General features: G+C 45.5%; 1 protein-coding gene across 6 annotated transcripts in view; it reads left to right on the forward strand.

Moving 5' to 3' along the window:
- The window catches only part of CTPS2 (CTP synthase 2), a 177,107-nt gene that overhangs the window by 35,167 nt on the left and 126,631 nt on the right, over nucleotides 1–15,309 (forward strand). For all 6 annotated transcript variants that reach the window (XM_075060326.1, XM_075060330.1, XM_075060336.1 and 3 more), the window contains 2 exons: nucleotides 2,326–2,406; nucleotides 6,603–6,754. In XM_075060326.1, the coding sequence (XP_074916427.1) occupies nucleotides 2,326–2,406; nucleotides 6,603–6,754 (233 nt within the window). The remainder of the gene's footprint in view (nucleotides 1–2,325; nucleotides 2,407–6,602; nucleotides 6,755–15,309) is intronic.

Here is a 15,309-nt window from a genome sequence, read left to right on the forward strand (position 1 = left end):
GTAGTCAATTTATAAGTGTAACTGGATATTCACCCACATTTAGGCAAAGGGAATTTAAAAATTACTTACACAATTCTTCTTTAATGATTAGCACTTGCACTAGTTTTTTCTTTATGGTTTGCATTACATTTTTCCATACTGGAGTACCTATTTTGAGGGTAGGAGAAATAAAATTTAGTTGGCATGCATTCTTTTACTTAGCAAAGTGATCAAGGAGTAAGAGCAAGTTTACTGAACAAAAAAACTTTAAAAAATATAATCAGCACTTGCACACAAACAAATCAGAAACAGGCGGGAAAGGCATTCAGTGGCTGACATCATGGAGACTAGGGCTCCTACATGCTATTGTAACATAAATAATAACTGAGAAATTAATCACTTAGCATCTGTCCTGGGAAAAAAAATTCTTTGTTGGTAAAAATTGGAAATATTTCCACAAATTCCCAAATGTCCTGCTTTCAGCACAAAGGTTTCACAGATATAAATACGTCAGAAAAAGGAAATTAGAAAGTTAGAAAAGAAAAGAAACTCCTCTCTTTGGTCTATCGATCTTCTCTTCCAGGGACACAGAGCAGCTCCCAGGTCCACTGGGCAGCAGTCAGGTGAATGACAAACAAACCAAAAAGTACTGTTAAAGTACTTGAAAGATAAAGAAAGTCATGTAAATAAACAAAGGATAACTGAAAAAAGCACAACAAACTTGGTGATGATGTATCTTTTGACTCTCCTTATTCTTTGCTCTTTGTTGTGTTACTTAAATGGTACCTGAAGAGTAAATGAGTAAAGCATGAAAGAATAAAGAGTAGGGTCAGGAAGAAGTGGGGAATTGAGGAGGAGGGGAGAGAGGTAGCATTGCAAGCAGAGGAAGCAATGGAAATATAAAAAGTAGACAACAGGAAAGTAGGTGAATAAAGGTATAGATATGTTGATGGAGATCTGATGTAGCTATCTCTTGTTAAATGGTATTGTGATGGGTTGGATCACAGAAACCCCCTTGGGAACTGCCAACTGATGTGCCAAGACTACTTCTGCCCCCGCTTTCCTGCCCTAACAGTTTAGGACTTCAGTGCCCTGCCTGGTTTGAGCCAGACCTGCTAGCCTGCTGCAAACCCAGACCCAGGATCTGAACCGCATTCTCTAACAGCTGTTGGCTTAACTGAAAGCAACTTACAGAAGTGGCCCTGTCTTTAACATTCAGATGTCCAACTCCCAATGGGGTCCAAACCCCAAATAAATCCATTTTACACTGTATAAAGCTTATACAGGGTAAACTCATAAATTGTTTGCCCTCTATAACACTGATAGAGAGATATGTACAGCTGTTTGCCCTTCCCCCCAGGTATTAATACATACTCTGGGTTAATTAATAAGTAAAAAGTGATTTTATTAAATACAGAAAGTAGGATTTAAGTGGCTCCAAGTAGTAACAGACAGAACAAAGTGAATTACCAAGTGAAATAAAATAAAAAATGCAAATCTAAGCCTAATACAGTAATACAACTGTGTACAGATAAAATCTCACCCTGAGAGATGTTTCAATAAGTCTCTTTCACAGACTGGACACCTTCCTAGTCTGGGCATAGTCCTTTCCCCTGGTATAGCCCTTGTTCCAGCTCAGGTGGTAGCTAGGGGATTCCTCATGATGGCTGCCCCTTTGTTCTGTTCCACCCATTTATATATATTTTACATAAGGTGGGAATCCTTTATCTCTCTCTGGGTTCCCACCCCCTCTTCCTCAGTGGAAAAGCACCAGGTTAAAGATGGATTTCAGTTCAGGTGACATGATCACATGTCACTGTAAGACTTCATTACCCACTTGCCAGCACACAGGTATACAAGGAGACTTATAGGTAAAACAGAGCCATCTGCAGACAATTGTCCTGATTAATGAGAGTCATCAAGTTTCCAAACCACCATTAATGGCCAAATTTTGCATAATTACAATAGGCCCTCAGATTTGTATTTCATATTTTCAGATACAAGAGTGATACATTTATACAAATAGGATGACCACGCTCAGTAGATTATAAGCTTTGTAGTGATACCTTCAAGAGACCTTTTGCATGAAGCATATTCCAGTTACATTATATTTAAACTCATTAGCATATTTTCATAAAATCATATAGAGTGCAATGTCACAGATATTTATGTGAGTTATGATGTATTGTAGAACTCCGAGGAAAAAATTATTTGTCCAGGCTGTTGTTTCTTGAGAGATCAATCTTTTCTATGATTAATGTTGAAGAGCTTCCATTTACTTAGTTTTTTCCTATCTTATTTTTCCACACTTCTCATTTATGATTTATATGTGATGTATTTTGACAGATAGTCTGCAGAAGTACAAAGCCTATAGAAATGGCTGTGAAGGAAAAGATTTCCATGTTTTGCCATGTGGAACCCGAACAGGTTTGTACTTTCAGACTTCATCTCTTTTTTTCTCAAACTATACAATTATGATTTTTCTAGTTCTATGCACCTTAAATATCTGAATGTATTTCTGCTTTTAATCTTCAAGAAATACTTGTTTCAATAATCCACTGATTTTTAAATTGCAAGCAATTATATGATGAAATATAAAATAGTCAGTATATAAAATATAAACTACTCGAAAGTAATGGATATTGTTTACATGTTAATATTGGTATGTCAAATAGCCTTTAATAATTTGGTCACACTTACTACAAAGGATCCAATTATAGATTGTTTATAAAGGGTTAAGAGTTAATACATTTTGAATACATATTTAATCAGTTGTTATAAATTGGTAGAACAATACTTCAGAAGGTTGCTTGAAACCATGGTTTATAATAATACTGATGCATCTATAACAAAGTATAGCATCCTCTTTATGTCTCTAATGGGCGTATAACATTTACATTAGTTATTAATCCTCCGTAAACTTTTTATAACAGCACTATTAACAGTAACTAAATTGTCAATGGCTCTTCTATACACCAAAATGAACATGCAAATACTATCCAATATTAAAGCTTTTACATGTTAACAAGCATAATAGATTCATATATGGCTTGTGTAGATACCACAATTCTTCTCTGAGTGTGTCAGTGTGACTCACTGGTAGGTGTGCATGCACTTGGTGCATATGAGACTGGAATTTCTTTGAATAGCGGTGCTGGTCGAAGCCATGTAGTGCCCAGTGCTGCCTCATGAAAGCATAAGGGTCAGAGTGGCCAGAACCCTCCCTCGGTTCCTGCTTACCACTCATGGCCCAGACTTCTGCTGCAGAGGGGAGGGAGTCAGCTGAGGCTCATTACTAGATGCCTTGATTCTTGAATGGCCTTGAGGACCTCTATATGCCTTTCTGCCGATTCCTCTGATTCCCAGGGGAATATCCAAGATTAGATGTGACCAGGCTGTGATCATCCCGGTAGCCTCTTACTGTATGAGACAGTTCTGGTGTCAGATCTATTGTAGATGTTTGAAGTGGCCTCTTAGCCAGCTCCTAACCTACCTACACATATCATCTTAGAACCAAGGTCAGATACTGCACCCAGGCTCACAGTCATAGCACCTGATAGCTTGGTGGTCGGCTGGTTGAGCACTACTTGCAGAGATTGCTCCCTATGATTCAAGAAATTCTCAGACAGAGCTGGAAACTTTCCACCATGAAGACTTATGTCCCGAAATGGAAAAGATTTTCTGTGTGGGAAGCCCAAAACAATATAGACCCAACTGAGGACCTGGCACTGAAGATTCTCAACTATATGTTGCTCCTGAAGCATGCAGCACAAGCATTTTACACTCTCAGGTTTCACCTTGAAGCCATATTGGTGTGCCATAATCTGGTACAGTCATACTCTAACTTCTCTCATCTAACAGTACTGAAATTCCTCCAGGGCCTCCTTGATACTTAAGCTCTGGTTAGACACCAACGACTATGTGGGACCTCAGCATTATCCACCTAAAAACTTATGGAGCCTCCTTTTAAAACACTGTTGGATTGCTCATTACACCACCTACCATCAAGATGGAGTTTCTGGTGGCCATCTCTCAGTGCAGAGGGTCATTGAGTTCTAAGCTCTCATAGCTGGACTGCCTTTCACATCCTTCCATAGCAATAAAGTGGTGTTGAAATCACACCCCAAGTTCATCTCTAAAGGAGTCTTAGAATTTCACCGGAACCAATTAGTCACCCCACCAGTCTTCTTCTCCAAGCCACATTCGACTCTGGGAGAAAAGAAGCTGTATACTAGCATGTATTCAGGGCTTTGCTCAGTGACCTTAACAGGACCAAGCCTTTCAGGCTGAATCCAAACCTCTGGACATTTCTGGCCCATCAAAAGGTCAAGCCATCTTGTCACAGAGACTCTCTAAGTGGATCACAAAGTGCATTTCCACCTGCTATCAGATGGCTGATGAGTCTCTCCCTCTCAACTTCAAGACACACTTCACTGAGGCAAAGGCAGCAAGTTTCCAGCATCTCTTTCAGTCTCTGAGGTCTGCCAGGCTGCAGCCTGAATCAACCCATTGACTTTTGTTTAAATATTATATCCTTGACATGGCAGCCAGAACCCAACTTTGGGAGAAGAGTGCTTGAATTGCTGTTTAACTGATGCAGCTGAAACTTCTCACTCCTACCATCCAGAGAGGTTACTGCTTGCCGGTCACCTACAGTGGGATCCACACTGACACATAGTCACAGGAGAAAGAATGGTTATTTACCCTACAGTAACAGTGGTTCTTTGAAAGGTGATCAATGTGGATGCCACGACCTGCCCTCCATCCCCTTTTTTTGGAGTCCCTGGCTAATACGAGCTTTGAATTGTGAGGGAACTGAGGGAGGGTTGCAGTTGCCCCAACCTTTGGGTCCTTGTATGGGTTCACAAGAAAGCACAGAGTGCAGGCACAGCCCTGAAGGACATAGCTAGTCAAAAAACTCTGCTATCCCATGCATGAGACACATGCCCTCTTACAGTGGCATCCACACTGACTTACAACATCTTGAAGAACTGCAGTTACTATGGGGTAAGTAGCCATTCCTTATCAAACAGATCTCCATACATGACATCAAGAGAGGGCATATAGATTCATACCCAGGACTTCAGATTCCACAGTTTCCTGCAGGCTAAATGTAGCAAGCTTAATTATTGACAGTTGGGTCACACTTTATATTGAGGTGTCAAGGTGTCACCCCCACTCTGAACTTTAGGGTACAGTTGTGGGGACCTGCATGAGATAAACCCTAAGCTTATTTAGCAGCTTAAATCTAGTAGCTGCCATGACCAAATGGTTTAAACAAATGTTTATGGGAGAGTCATTTGGAAACTTTGTCTTCCCCCACAAATATTTCTCCAGTCTTTATCCCCCTTTCTCCAGGCAGGATTGAGGTTGATTCACCTCCCACCAATTCTTGGTGAGCCCAGATCCAAAAAACTCTTGAATCTGAAAACAAGGAAAAATCAATCAGGTTCTTAAAAGAAGACTTTTTAATTAAAGAAAAGGGTGAAAGGAATACCTCTGTGAGATTAGCATGCAAGCTACTCTCACAGACAACAGATTCAAAACACAGAGGAGGTCTCTCTGGGCAAAAACCTTAGTTACACAAAGACATTCAATTTGATTTTCCCTTTTATGCAAAACTAAGTCACAAAAGAAAATAAACATAATCTAATACATTCCTTCTCTAAACACTTACTACTTTTAAGAAATGTTAGATGGCTGATTCCTGGATCCTTCACTCCAGCACAAACTTTTTTGAACAGACAAAAGACTGATTTCCCTCCTCCTTCTTTGAAAACATCTTGTCCCCCCATTGGTTCCTCTGGTCAGGTGTCAGCTAGGCTATGTGAACGTCTTAACCCTTTAAAAGAGGAATTAATCCTGGACTGTCTGTTTATGACATGAGATTACATTTGTAAATATATTTTTGAATTGGAACATCTGCCATTTGATTGCAGAATATAGTGTGGTTGAGAAAACCCTCCATTATTGGAAACACCATTAACTCCTTAGGTCCCCAGAAGAGAGCTTTTCTTTGCAAATAGGAAGCAGGCTCCATTCATGTTCTTTCTTCAGGCAATAAATATACTACAATGTTTGTTTGTTTTGTTAAAAATGAAAACCAGCTTAATCTCTCTGATTTCTTGTCAGATCTTTGTATTAATATTTTAAAACACACAAATATGTTTACATCCAGATTCTGCAAACGCACATGAGCAGCAGCATTGACCTCAATGGCACTACTAACATGTATGTTCATAGGACTGAGGCCTGTGTCACAATGAAGCATTTTCTTCAGCACCTAGCACAGTCCTAGTCCATAATTAGGCCTCTGAGGTGTTACGGTAATGCAAATAATAAGTAATAATATTGCATAGCTTGTCCACTACTCTGGTGGGCTAAAAAAGGCAAACGTTGAGGGAATCCTCATCTTTATACTTTAAATAGCTTTTCTTTACAGATAAGTGATTGAGAGGGACATTAAACATTGATTATGTTGCTTTATCTAATTTTAGTATATGGGCAAAGTGTATGTATTGAATTACATTTGTTCTGTAGGTATGAATTTCCTTAGCTTTTTCATTTCGTATGCAAGTATTTAGAAGACCAATTTTTGTTCATAATTACAATTTATTTACTAGGTGATATTTATCCATGATGTTTCTTCCACTTACCGAGTGCCAATCCTGTTGGAAGAACAAGGCATTATTAAATATTTTAAACAGAGATTAAACCTACCTATTGATGACCAACCAAGTGATCTTCTTTTCAAATGGAAGAAAATGGCAGACAGGTATTGTAACTCCTATTATGTTTTCTCAAAGTTTTAAAATCATTATGAATATAAGACTCTGGGTCAGGTCCTCAACTGACATAAAGTGATGTAGTTCCACTGTAGTCAGTGTAGCAACGCTGACTTATGCCTGCTGAAGCTATGGCCCTCTGTGTTTAAAAATGTGTATTTTTTTTATTTTATCTTATTTTTAGAAAAGAAACATTTGTTAGAATTAGGGCTGTCAAGCAATTAAAAATCACAATCGCACAATTAAAAAAATTGCGATTAATTGTGTGATTAATTGCACTGTTAAACAATAGTAGAATACCATTTATTTAAATATTTTTGATGCTTTCTACATTTTAAAATAAATTGATTTCAATTACAACACAGAATACAAAGTTTACAGTGCTCACTTTATATTTATTTTTGATACAAGTATTTGCACTGTAAAAAACCAAAAGAAATAGTATTTTTCAGTTCACCTAATACAAGTACTGTAGTGCAATCTCTTTATCATGCAAGTTGAACTTACACATTTAGAATCATGTAAAAAAAAAACCTGCATTCATAAATAAAATAATGTAAACATTGCATGTCCTGGAAGTTCCCGCAGTCCTACTTCTTGTTCAGCCAATCGTTCAGACAAACAAGTTTGTTTGCATTTGCAGGAGATAATGCTGCCCACTTCTTGTTTATAATGTCACCTGAAAGTAAGAACAGGCATTCTCATGGTACTGTTGTAACTGGGGCCTGATCTACACTACGCGTTTAAACCGATTTTAGCAGCGTTAAACCGATTTAACGCTGCACCCGTCCACACAATGAGGCCCTTTATATCGACATAAAGGGCTCTTTAAACCGGTTTCTGTACTCCTCCCTGACGAGAGGAGTAGCGCTGAAATCGGTATTACCATATTGGATTAGGGTTAGTGTGGCCGCAAATCGACGGTATTGGCCTCTGGGAGCTATCCCACAGTGCACCATTGTGACCACTCTGGACAGCAATCTGAACTTGGATGCAGTGGCCAGGTAGACAGGAAAAGCCCCGCGAACCTTTGAATTTCATTTCCTCTTTGCCCAGTGTGGAGCTCTGATCAGCACGGGTGGCGATGCAGTCCCAAATCCAAAAAGAGCTCCAGCATGGACCGTACGGGAGATACTGGATCTGACCGCTGTATGAGGAGACAAATCTGTTCTATCAGAGCTCCGTTCCAGAAGACGAAATGCGAAAGCATTTGAAAAAAATCTCCAGGTTATGATACAGAGTCCACAGCACAGTGCTGCATGACAGGCGTAACGGAAAGCCAAAGAATCAAATGAGTCTCATTGAGGAGGAAGGGGGTACTGGAGGACTCCAGCTATCTCACAGTGCCCCAGCAGTCTCCGAACAAGTAATTTGTTATCTTGGCTGAGCTCCGCAGTGCCTGTAGGGTCAAACACATTGTCCCAGGGTGGTTCAGCGTATAAGCTCGTTAATTTACTCCCTCCCCCACCATGAAAGAAAAGGGAGAAAATCGTTTTGACTTTTTTTCAGTTCGTCCACCGTAATGTCCTACTGCATCGCTAGTAAGACACAGTTGCAGGCAGCAGTAAACGCAGGCATCCTCTCCCTTTCCTTCCCGGTGCAGATACGGTACCGATACAAAAGGACTGATAGCCATCTTGTCATCATCCCCGTGAGTGCTCTCGGCGCCCAGGTGCGGTCGGCTGGGGTGCCTGGGTAAAAATAGAAATGACTACCCGTCATTTTCCCCAGTAGATGGTACAGAAGTCTGGTAACCATCTTCATCATAGCAAACTGGGGGCTGAGCTCCATCAGCCCCTCCCTTTCATTGTAAGAAAAGATTCTGTACTGCCTGACATTCATAGCAAGCGGGATGCGTGGCTCTCTCCCCTGTACCGTTTAATGTCCTGCCTGGACTATCAAAGCACTGGAGGCTTCCTCCTCCCCTATTTTATCTCACTGACAGTCAGTGTTCTTATTCCTGCATTCTTTATACTTCATCACACAAATGGAGGGACCCTGCAACGGTAAACCCAGGAGGTTGGGGGAGGAGGGAAGCAACGGATGTGGTTGTTGCAGGGGCACTCCTACATGACATGTAGCTCGTCATTTCTTGCGGGATCTGACACGGAGCGGCTGTGTCTCTGGTTCTCTGATACAGCTGTTTCTGTAGTACACTTGCAACATATTCTAGGCAGGACTGACTCTATTTAGATACCAAAAGAAGAGGATTGACCTCAGGGAGTCATCCCATTTTTGTCTTTGCGCCCCGCCGACCTCAGCCAGGGCACCCATGACAGCAGCAGACCGGTACAGAAGACTGATAACCATCATCTCATCGCCAATTTACATGGCATGGCAGAGCGGTACAGAACAACTGATAACCGTCTACTGCTGTCTTACAAAGGCAATATGAAATGCTGCTGTGTAGCGCTGCAGTACTCGCGTTGTTGCAACATCTAGTAGACATACGGTGACAGTAAAAAAAAGCTGAACGGGCTCCATGGTTGCCGTGCTATGGCGTCTGTCAGGGCAATCCAGGGAAAAGGGGCACGAAATGATTGTCTGCCATTGCTTTCACTGAGGAAGGAATGAGTGACGACATTTACCCAGAATCACCCGCGACACTGTTTTTGCACTATCATGCAATACCCAGAATTCCAATGGGCAGGGGAGACTGCGGGAACTATGGGATAGCTACGGGATAGCTACCCACAGTGCAACACTCAGAAATCGATGCTAGCCTCAGACCATGGACACACACCACCTAATGAATGTGTTTAGTATGGCCGCGTGCACTTGACTTTATACAATCTGTTTTACAAAACCAGTTTATGTAAAATCAGAATAATCCCGTAGTGTAGACATACCCATAGCAAGATATTTTCGTGTCATATGCGCTAAAGATACATATGTCCCCTCATGCTTCAACCACCGTTCCAGGGAATGTGCGTCCATGCTGATGACAGGTTCTGCTCGATAACGATCCAAAGCAGTGCAGACTGATGCATGTTCATTTTCATTATCTGAGTCAAATGCCACCAGCAGAAGGTTGATTTTCTTTTTTGGTGGTACAGGATCTGTAGTTTCCGCATCAGAGTGTTGCGCTTTTAAGACTTCTGAAAGCATGCTCCAAACCTCATCACTCTCAGATTTTGGAAGGCACTTCAGATTCTTAAACCTTGGGTCAAGTGCTGTAGCTATCTTTAGAAATCTCACATTGGTACTTTCTTTGTGTTTTGTCAAATCTGCAGTGAAAGTGTTCTTAAAATGAACAACATGTGCTAGATCATCATCTGAGAATGCTGTAATATGAAATATATGGCAGAATGCAGGTAAAATACAGCAAGAGACATACCGTTCTCCCCCAAGAAGTTCAGTCACAAATTTAATTAACACATTATTTTTTTAATGAGCATCATCAACATGGAAGCATGTCCTCTGGAATGGTGGCCAAAGCATGAAGAGGCATACAAATGTTTAGTATATCTGGCATGTAAATACCTTGCAACACCAGCTACAAAAGTGCTGTGCAAATGCTTGTTCTCACTTTCTGGTCACATTGTAAATAAGAAGAGGGCTGCATTATCTCCCATAAATGTAAACAAACTTGTTTGTCTTAGCAATTGGCTGAACAAGAAGTAGGACTGAGTGTACGTGTAGCCTCTAAAGTTTTACATTGTTTTGTTTTTGAGTGCAGTTATGTAACAAAAAGAATCTACATTTGTGAGCTGCACTTTCACGACAAAGATCGCACTACAGTATTTTGTGAGGTGAATTGAAATATACTATTTCTTTTGTTTATCATTTTTACAGTGCAGATATCTATAATAAAAAATAATCTGCACTTTGATTTCAATTACAACACAGAATACAATATATATTACTCCTGAGGGAATTGTGGGCAGAATTTTAATTTTTTTGGTGCAGAATGTTTTAAAATTTTGCAAAATTCTGCAAATTTTATTTGTCAAATAAATGTGGAGGCTCCAGCGTGGCCAGGCCACTGGCTACACAGAGGTGGGAGATCACTGTGCAGCTCCTCGCTCCTGGAACACAGACTCCGTGGTGAGGCTGCACCCAACCCTGACACAGCGCAAGGACTGGACCTGCTCCAGAGACACTCCAGAGCCCTGCCCCTCCATGCCAGGTGCACCAGGTGTGGGCTGGCAGGCTCAGCAAGGTAGGATCCAAGTGTGGGGGGGCTTAGTGTGGGGGGAATCCAGGTGTGGGTTGAGGGGGTTCTAGGTGCTGGCAGCTCAGTGGGGGATCCGGGTGTGGGGGGATCTGGATGCACAGGGACTTGTTGGGGGGTTCTGGGTGCAGCGGTAATGGGACTTTGTGGGAGGATCCTGGTTAAGGTGGTTGTGGCTCAGCGGGTGGGAGGGTCTGAATGTGGGTGAGGATAGAGCTTAGGAGGGGGGTCTGCGTGTGAGGGGTCCAAATGCTGGGGGAGTGGGGCTCAGTGGGGTTGGGATCCAAGTGCGTCTGGTTGGGCTTGGTAGATGGGGATCTGGGTGCGGGTTGCTCATCGGGATTGTCCAGGTGCAGGGGGAGTGGGGCTCGTTGGGGGGGTTCTGGGTGCGGGGGGGGGTGGGGCTCGATGGGGGGGTCTGGGTATGAGGGGGTCTGGATGCATGGGGGTTGTACGGATGACAGAGTAGCTCCCTGTTCAATGATCCCACCCCCTGCAGCTGAGGAGCAGTGGGTGCAGGAAGGGGAGAGGGGAGGTGGAGAGTTTGCAGAGCTTCCTACAGCCGGGGGAGAAATCTGGGAGTGGGTCTGACCCAGCCCCGGATGCCATGGGAAGAGGAAGTCCCATCCTCCCGAGCCCAGCCAGGACGAGCAGCTGAGCCCGGTACAGGGTAGGAGTCACCAGCCACGTCTTCCCCAGTCCTGCCTCAACCCCACAGTGATATACCTCTCTGCTGGCTGCCCTGGGCACTCAAAACATACTGCTGGGAAGGGTCTCATGACTGCTTTTGTGGCTTCCCTTTGCTTCCCACTCAGAAAGTCATTTTTCTGCAGGGAAACAAAGAAATCTGCGGGGGACATAAATTCTGTGCATGTGCAGTGGCACATAATTCTTTGAGTGATTGCTCATGTGTATTCCACAATAGGTGTGCGTGCTTGCCACATGCACCAGTGTCAGAAGTTTTTCCCCTAGCAGTACCCATAGGGGATCTCTCCTAGCGACCCCTGGAGTGGCGCCTCCATGGCGCAGTATAAGCTGTGCGCTCCCCCGACCTCAGTTCCTTCTTGTCACCAGTGAATGTGCTTTGGAACTGCTCTGCTCCAGCTTTGCTGCAGCTCATCCCCAGAACTCTTCGTTCAGTGTATGGTACCTGTAGTTAGTAGTTTGATTAGTTTTAGTTTAGTTTAGTTAGTGTGCCCAGGCTGGGGGATGCCCCGGGTCCTGGGGTTTAAGTCCGCACGCGGACTGTTTATGCTGTTTCGGTGAAACCCATCTCAGTGGTTGCTGCAAGATATGCAAGTTGTTCAAGCCTCGGACTGAGAGGGAGACATTAGGCTCCGTGCCATCCTGATGGAGTCGGCATTGACCCTGACTCTGGTAGGCTGCTCCGAGTCGGCACCAGGTACTGCGGTGTCAGTGCGTGGTGACCCCCCGACACCATCTACCAGTCGGCACCTCTCCCCATCTGCGAGGCATATCAAAGCTAAGGCTAAGAAGAGGCCTTTGCTGCTGCAGCACCGGAGCAAGGCTAGACCCATGTTGGCGGAGAGGCTAGACTCATGTTGGCCAGTCCTCGGTCCCCATTGGCCTCTAGGCTTCCGACTCAGGTCAAGCGGAGTAGCTTGGCCCATTCGGAGCAGGTTTCCCCTGATGTCTAGGTGCTCTCCACACCAGAGGCCCTGCAAGCAGCCCGGGATGTTATGTCCATGCTAGTACCAGGAGCACCACCAATGTTGGCCCTGCACTCCAGAGGCAAGCCGTCACTGGAATCTCCACAGGCGCCCCCGACTCGGTACCGGTCACTGGTTCCCAACACCGTTCGCTGCTCACCAACCATCCCTTGCGTTAGTGTCCTCGAGGAGCGGACACCGGCAGGACTGAGTCAGATAATGCCGAAGGTCCTCATCTCAGAGGGCTATTGTAGCCGGTCGCAACACGAACGTCGATGCCATTCCCATTTGTTTGTCTCGCTCCAGGACCCCGCCACGGCACCACGCCCATAGCCCTGGGTGTCAATTGCCATCGCTTTGCTGTTGCGGATCCACTCCCCAGAGCCGATTGCAGAGCAGCTGCTACCAGTGGTGCCATTCTGCCACGTCAGGGTCATGGTCTCATAGGTCAGCACCGCTCCTGGTGCCGCCACTCCTCCCAGTCCAAGAACAGCGGCAGTATATCAGCCCAGCCTTCTTTCGTAGTCGTCCATCGATGGGTTAGGCCAGCCAGACCGAAACGTTCCGCCGGTGCCACAGCACAGTAGTACCAGTGGGCACTGTGACCCCTGACGCAGCCCCCAGTGAGGCCTCATTTGGTGGGCAGAGCCTCGGAACAGCCGTCGACCTCCCTCTCCCAGCCTCCGAGGAAGGAGTCAGTGAGACGTGCATCTTTGGCGCTATGCCTGGAGAGCAACCAGGTGGTGGATTGTCCAATGCCAGTGGACACGCAAAGTACCTTGCCTGCCTCCTCACCCTCCCCTGAGGAGGCAATTACAGCCCCTTCATCCTGCAGAGGACTCAAAGCCTGCCAGAAGCTATTGAAAAGGGTGCCATCAAGCTTCAGTCTTCAGGCAGAGGAGGTGGAGGAGCCCTCAGACTCCCTTTTTAACGTCCTGTCCCCCTTGGTACTGGGCAGGGTGGCCTTGCCACTCCACGAAGGGGTGGCGCAAATTTCAAATACCTTGCAGCAAACCCCAGCCTCATCAGCCCCCATCGCTAAGAGAGTGGAATGCAAGTATTTTGTGCCCACCAAAGGACATGAATACCTATACACCCTCCCTGCTCCTAAGTCCCTGGTGGTTGAGTCGGTCAACCAGAGGGAGCGGCAGGGCCACCAGCCCCCACTCCGAAAAATAAAGATTCAAGGAGGATGGATTCATCTGAGAGAAAAATGTATTCGTCCTCAAGCTTCCAGTTACGGGTGGCGAACCATCAGGCTCTTTTGGGCTGGCCTGAATTCAATCTATGGGGCTCTCTGCCCAAGTTCGAGGACTCCCTCCAGGAGCATGACAGGAAGGAGTTCAAAGCTCTGGTGTAGGAGGGTATAGCACTGCCAGGGCAACTTTGCAGACAGTGTTGGGTGTGGGCGGATCACTTGAGCAGGGACTTCTCCTCTCAGCATGAGTGGCCTCTTCACCCAGAGGTGGTGCACAGACATTTCCAAGAGTGGGGAACTCCTCAGGTGGACCTGTTCATGGCTTGGCAGAACCGTTGCTATTCTCGGCTTTGTGGGGGACCCTCAGATGGGGCGCTATTTCTGAGGCCTTCCTCCTGTCCTGGTCAGGCCAGTTTCTCTAGGCCTTCTCCCCATTCCTGCTGATTGTCAAGGTCCTGGGAAAGATGAAGACGGACAGGGCCTGGGTCTTCCTGATTGCCCAGGCAGCATTGGTGTGGAACCCTCACAAGCCTGGCGGTCGCCCCACCGTGGCCGTTACTGTCTCGTCTGGACCTGCTCTCCCAGGACCAGGACCACCTCCTCCACCCCAACATAGTGGCACTCCATCTTACGCCTGGTTGCTCAATGGTTAGGCTCGGAGGAAAGGACGTGCTCAGATGGGGTTCTGTATGTCCTCTTGGAAAGCAGCAACCCTCCATGCGCCGAGCCTAGTTGGCAAAGTGGTCTCGGTTTTCCTGATGGGCAGCTGAGTGGGGCGTTTCCCCCGTGGCTGCCCCGATCCAGCTCATCTTGGACTACCTCCTTCACCTTAAAGCCCAGGGCCTGGCACCCTCATCCATCAAGGTGCACTTGGCGGCCATACTGGTCTTCTACCCACCGGTGCAGGGGCACATGGTATTCTCCCATACTATGACTGGCAGAGTCCTTAAGGGATTGGATCGCCTCTTCCCGTATGTTAGGCCTCCAGTCGTGCAGTGGGGCCTGAACTTGGTGCTGGCCTGGCTGACGTTTGAGACACTAGCTACATGCTCCTGGTCTCACCTTTCCTGGTGGCGATCACGTCAGGTAGGTGGGTCTCAGGGCCCTGACTTCCGAGCCCCCATACACGGTGTTCCATAAGGACAAGGTCCAGCTCCGCCCACATCCTTCGTTCTCCCCCAAGGTGGTCTCCACCTACCACATGGGTCAGGACATTTTCCTGCTGGTCCTCTGCCCCAAGCCCCATGCGTCCAGCGAGGAGTGCCACCTCCACAAGCTGGATGTGAGATGGGCTCTGGCTTTTTACCTGGAGCGGATTAAGCCATTCAGGAGCCTTCTCAGCTGTTCATCACCTTGGCCGAACATATGAGGGGTTGGCTGATCTCCACTCAGCAGCTCTCCAACTGGATCACCTGCAACTGGATCACCTGTTACGACCTGGCTGGAATCCCTCCACCATCAATTGTGAGGACACACTTGACTAGGGCACAAGCCTCGTCTGCT

Source organism: Chelonoidis abingdonii, chromosome 1, assembly GCF_003597395.2.
Source record: "Chelonoidis abingdonii isolate Lonesome George chromosome 1, CheloAbing_2.0, whole genome shotgun sequence".
NCBI classification, from domain to species: Eukaryota; Metazoa; Chordata; order Testudines; family Testudinidae; genus Chelonoidis; species Chelonoidis abingdonii.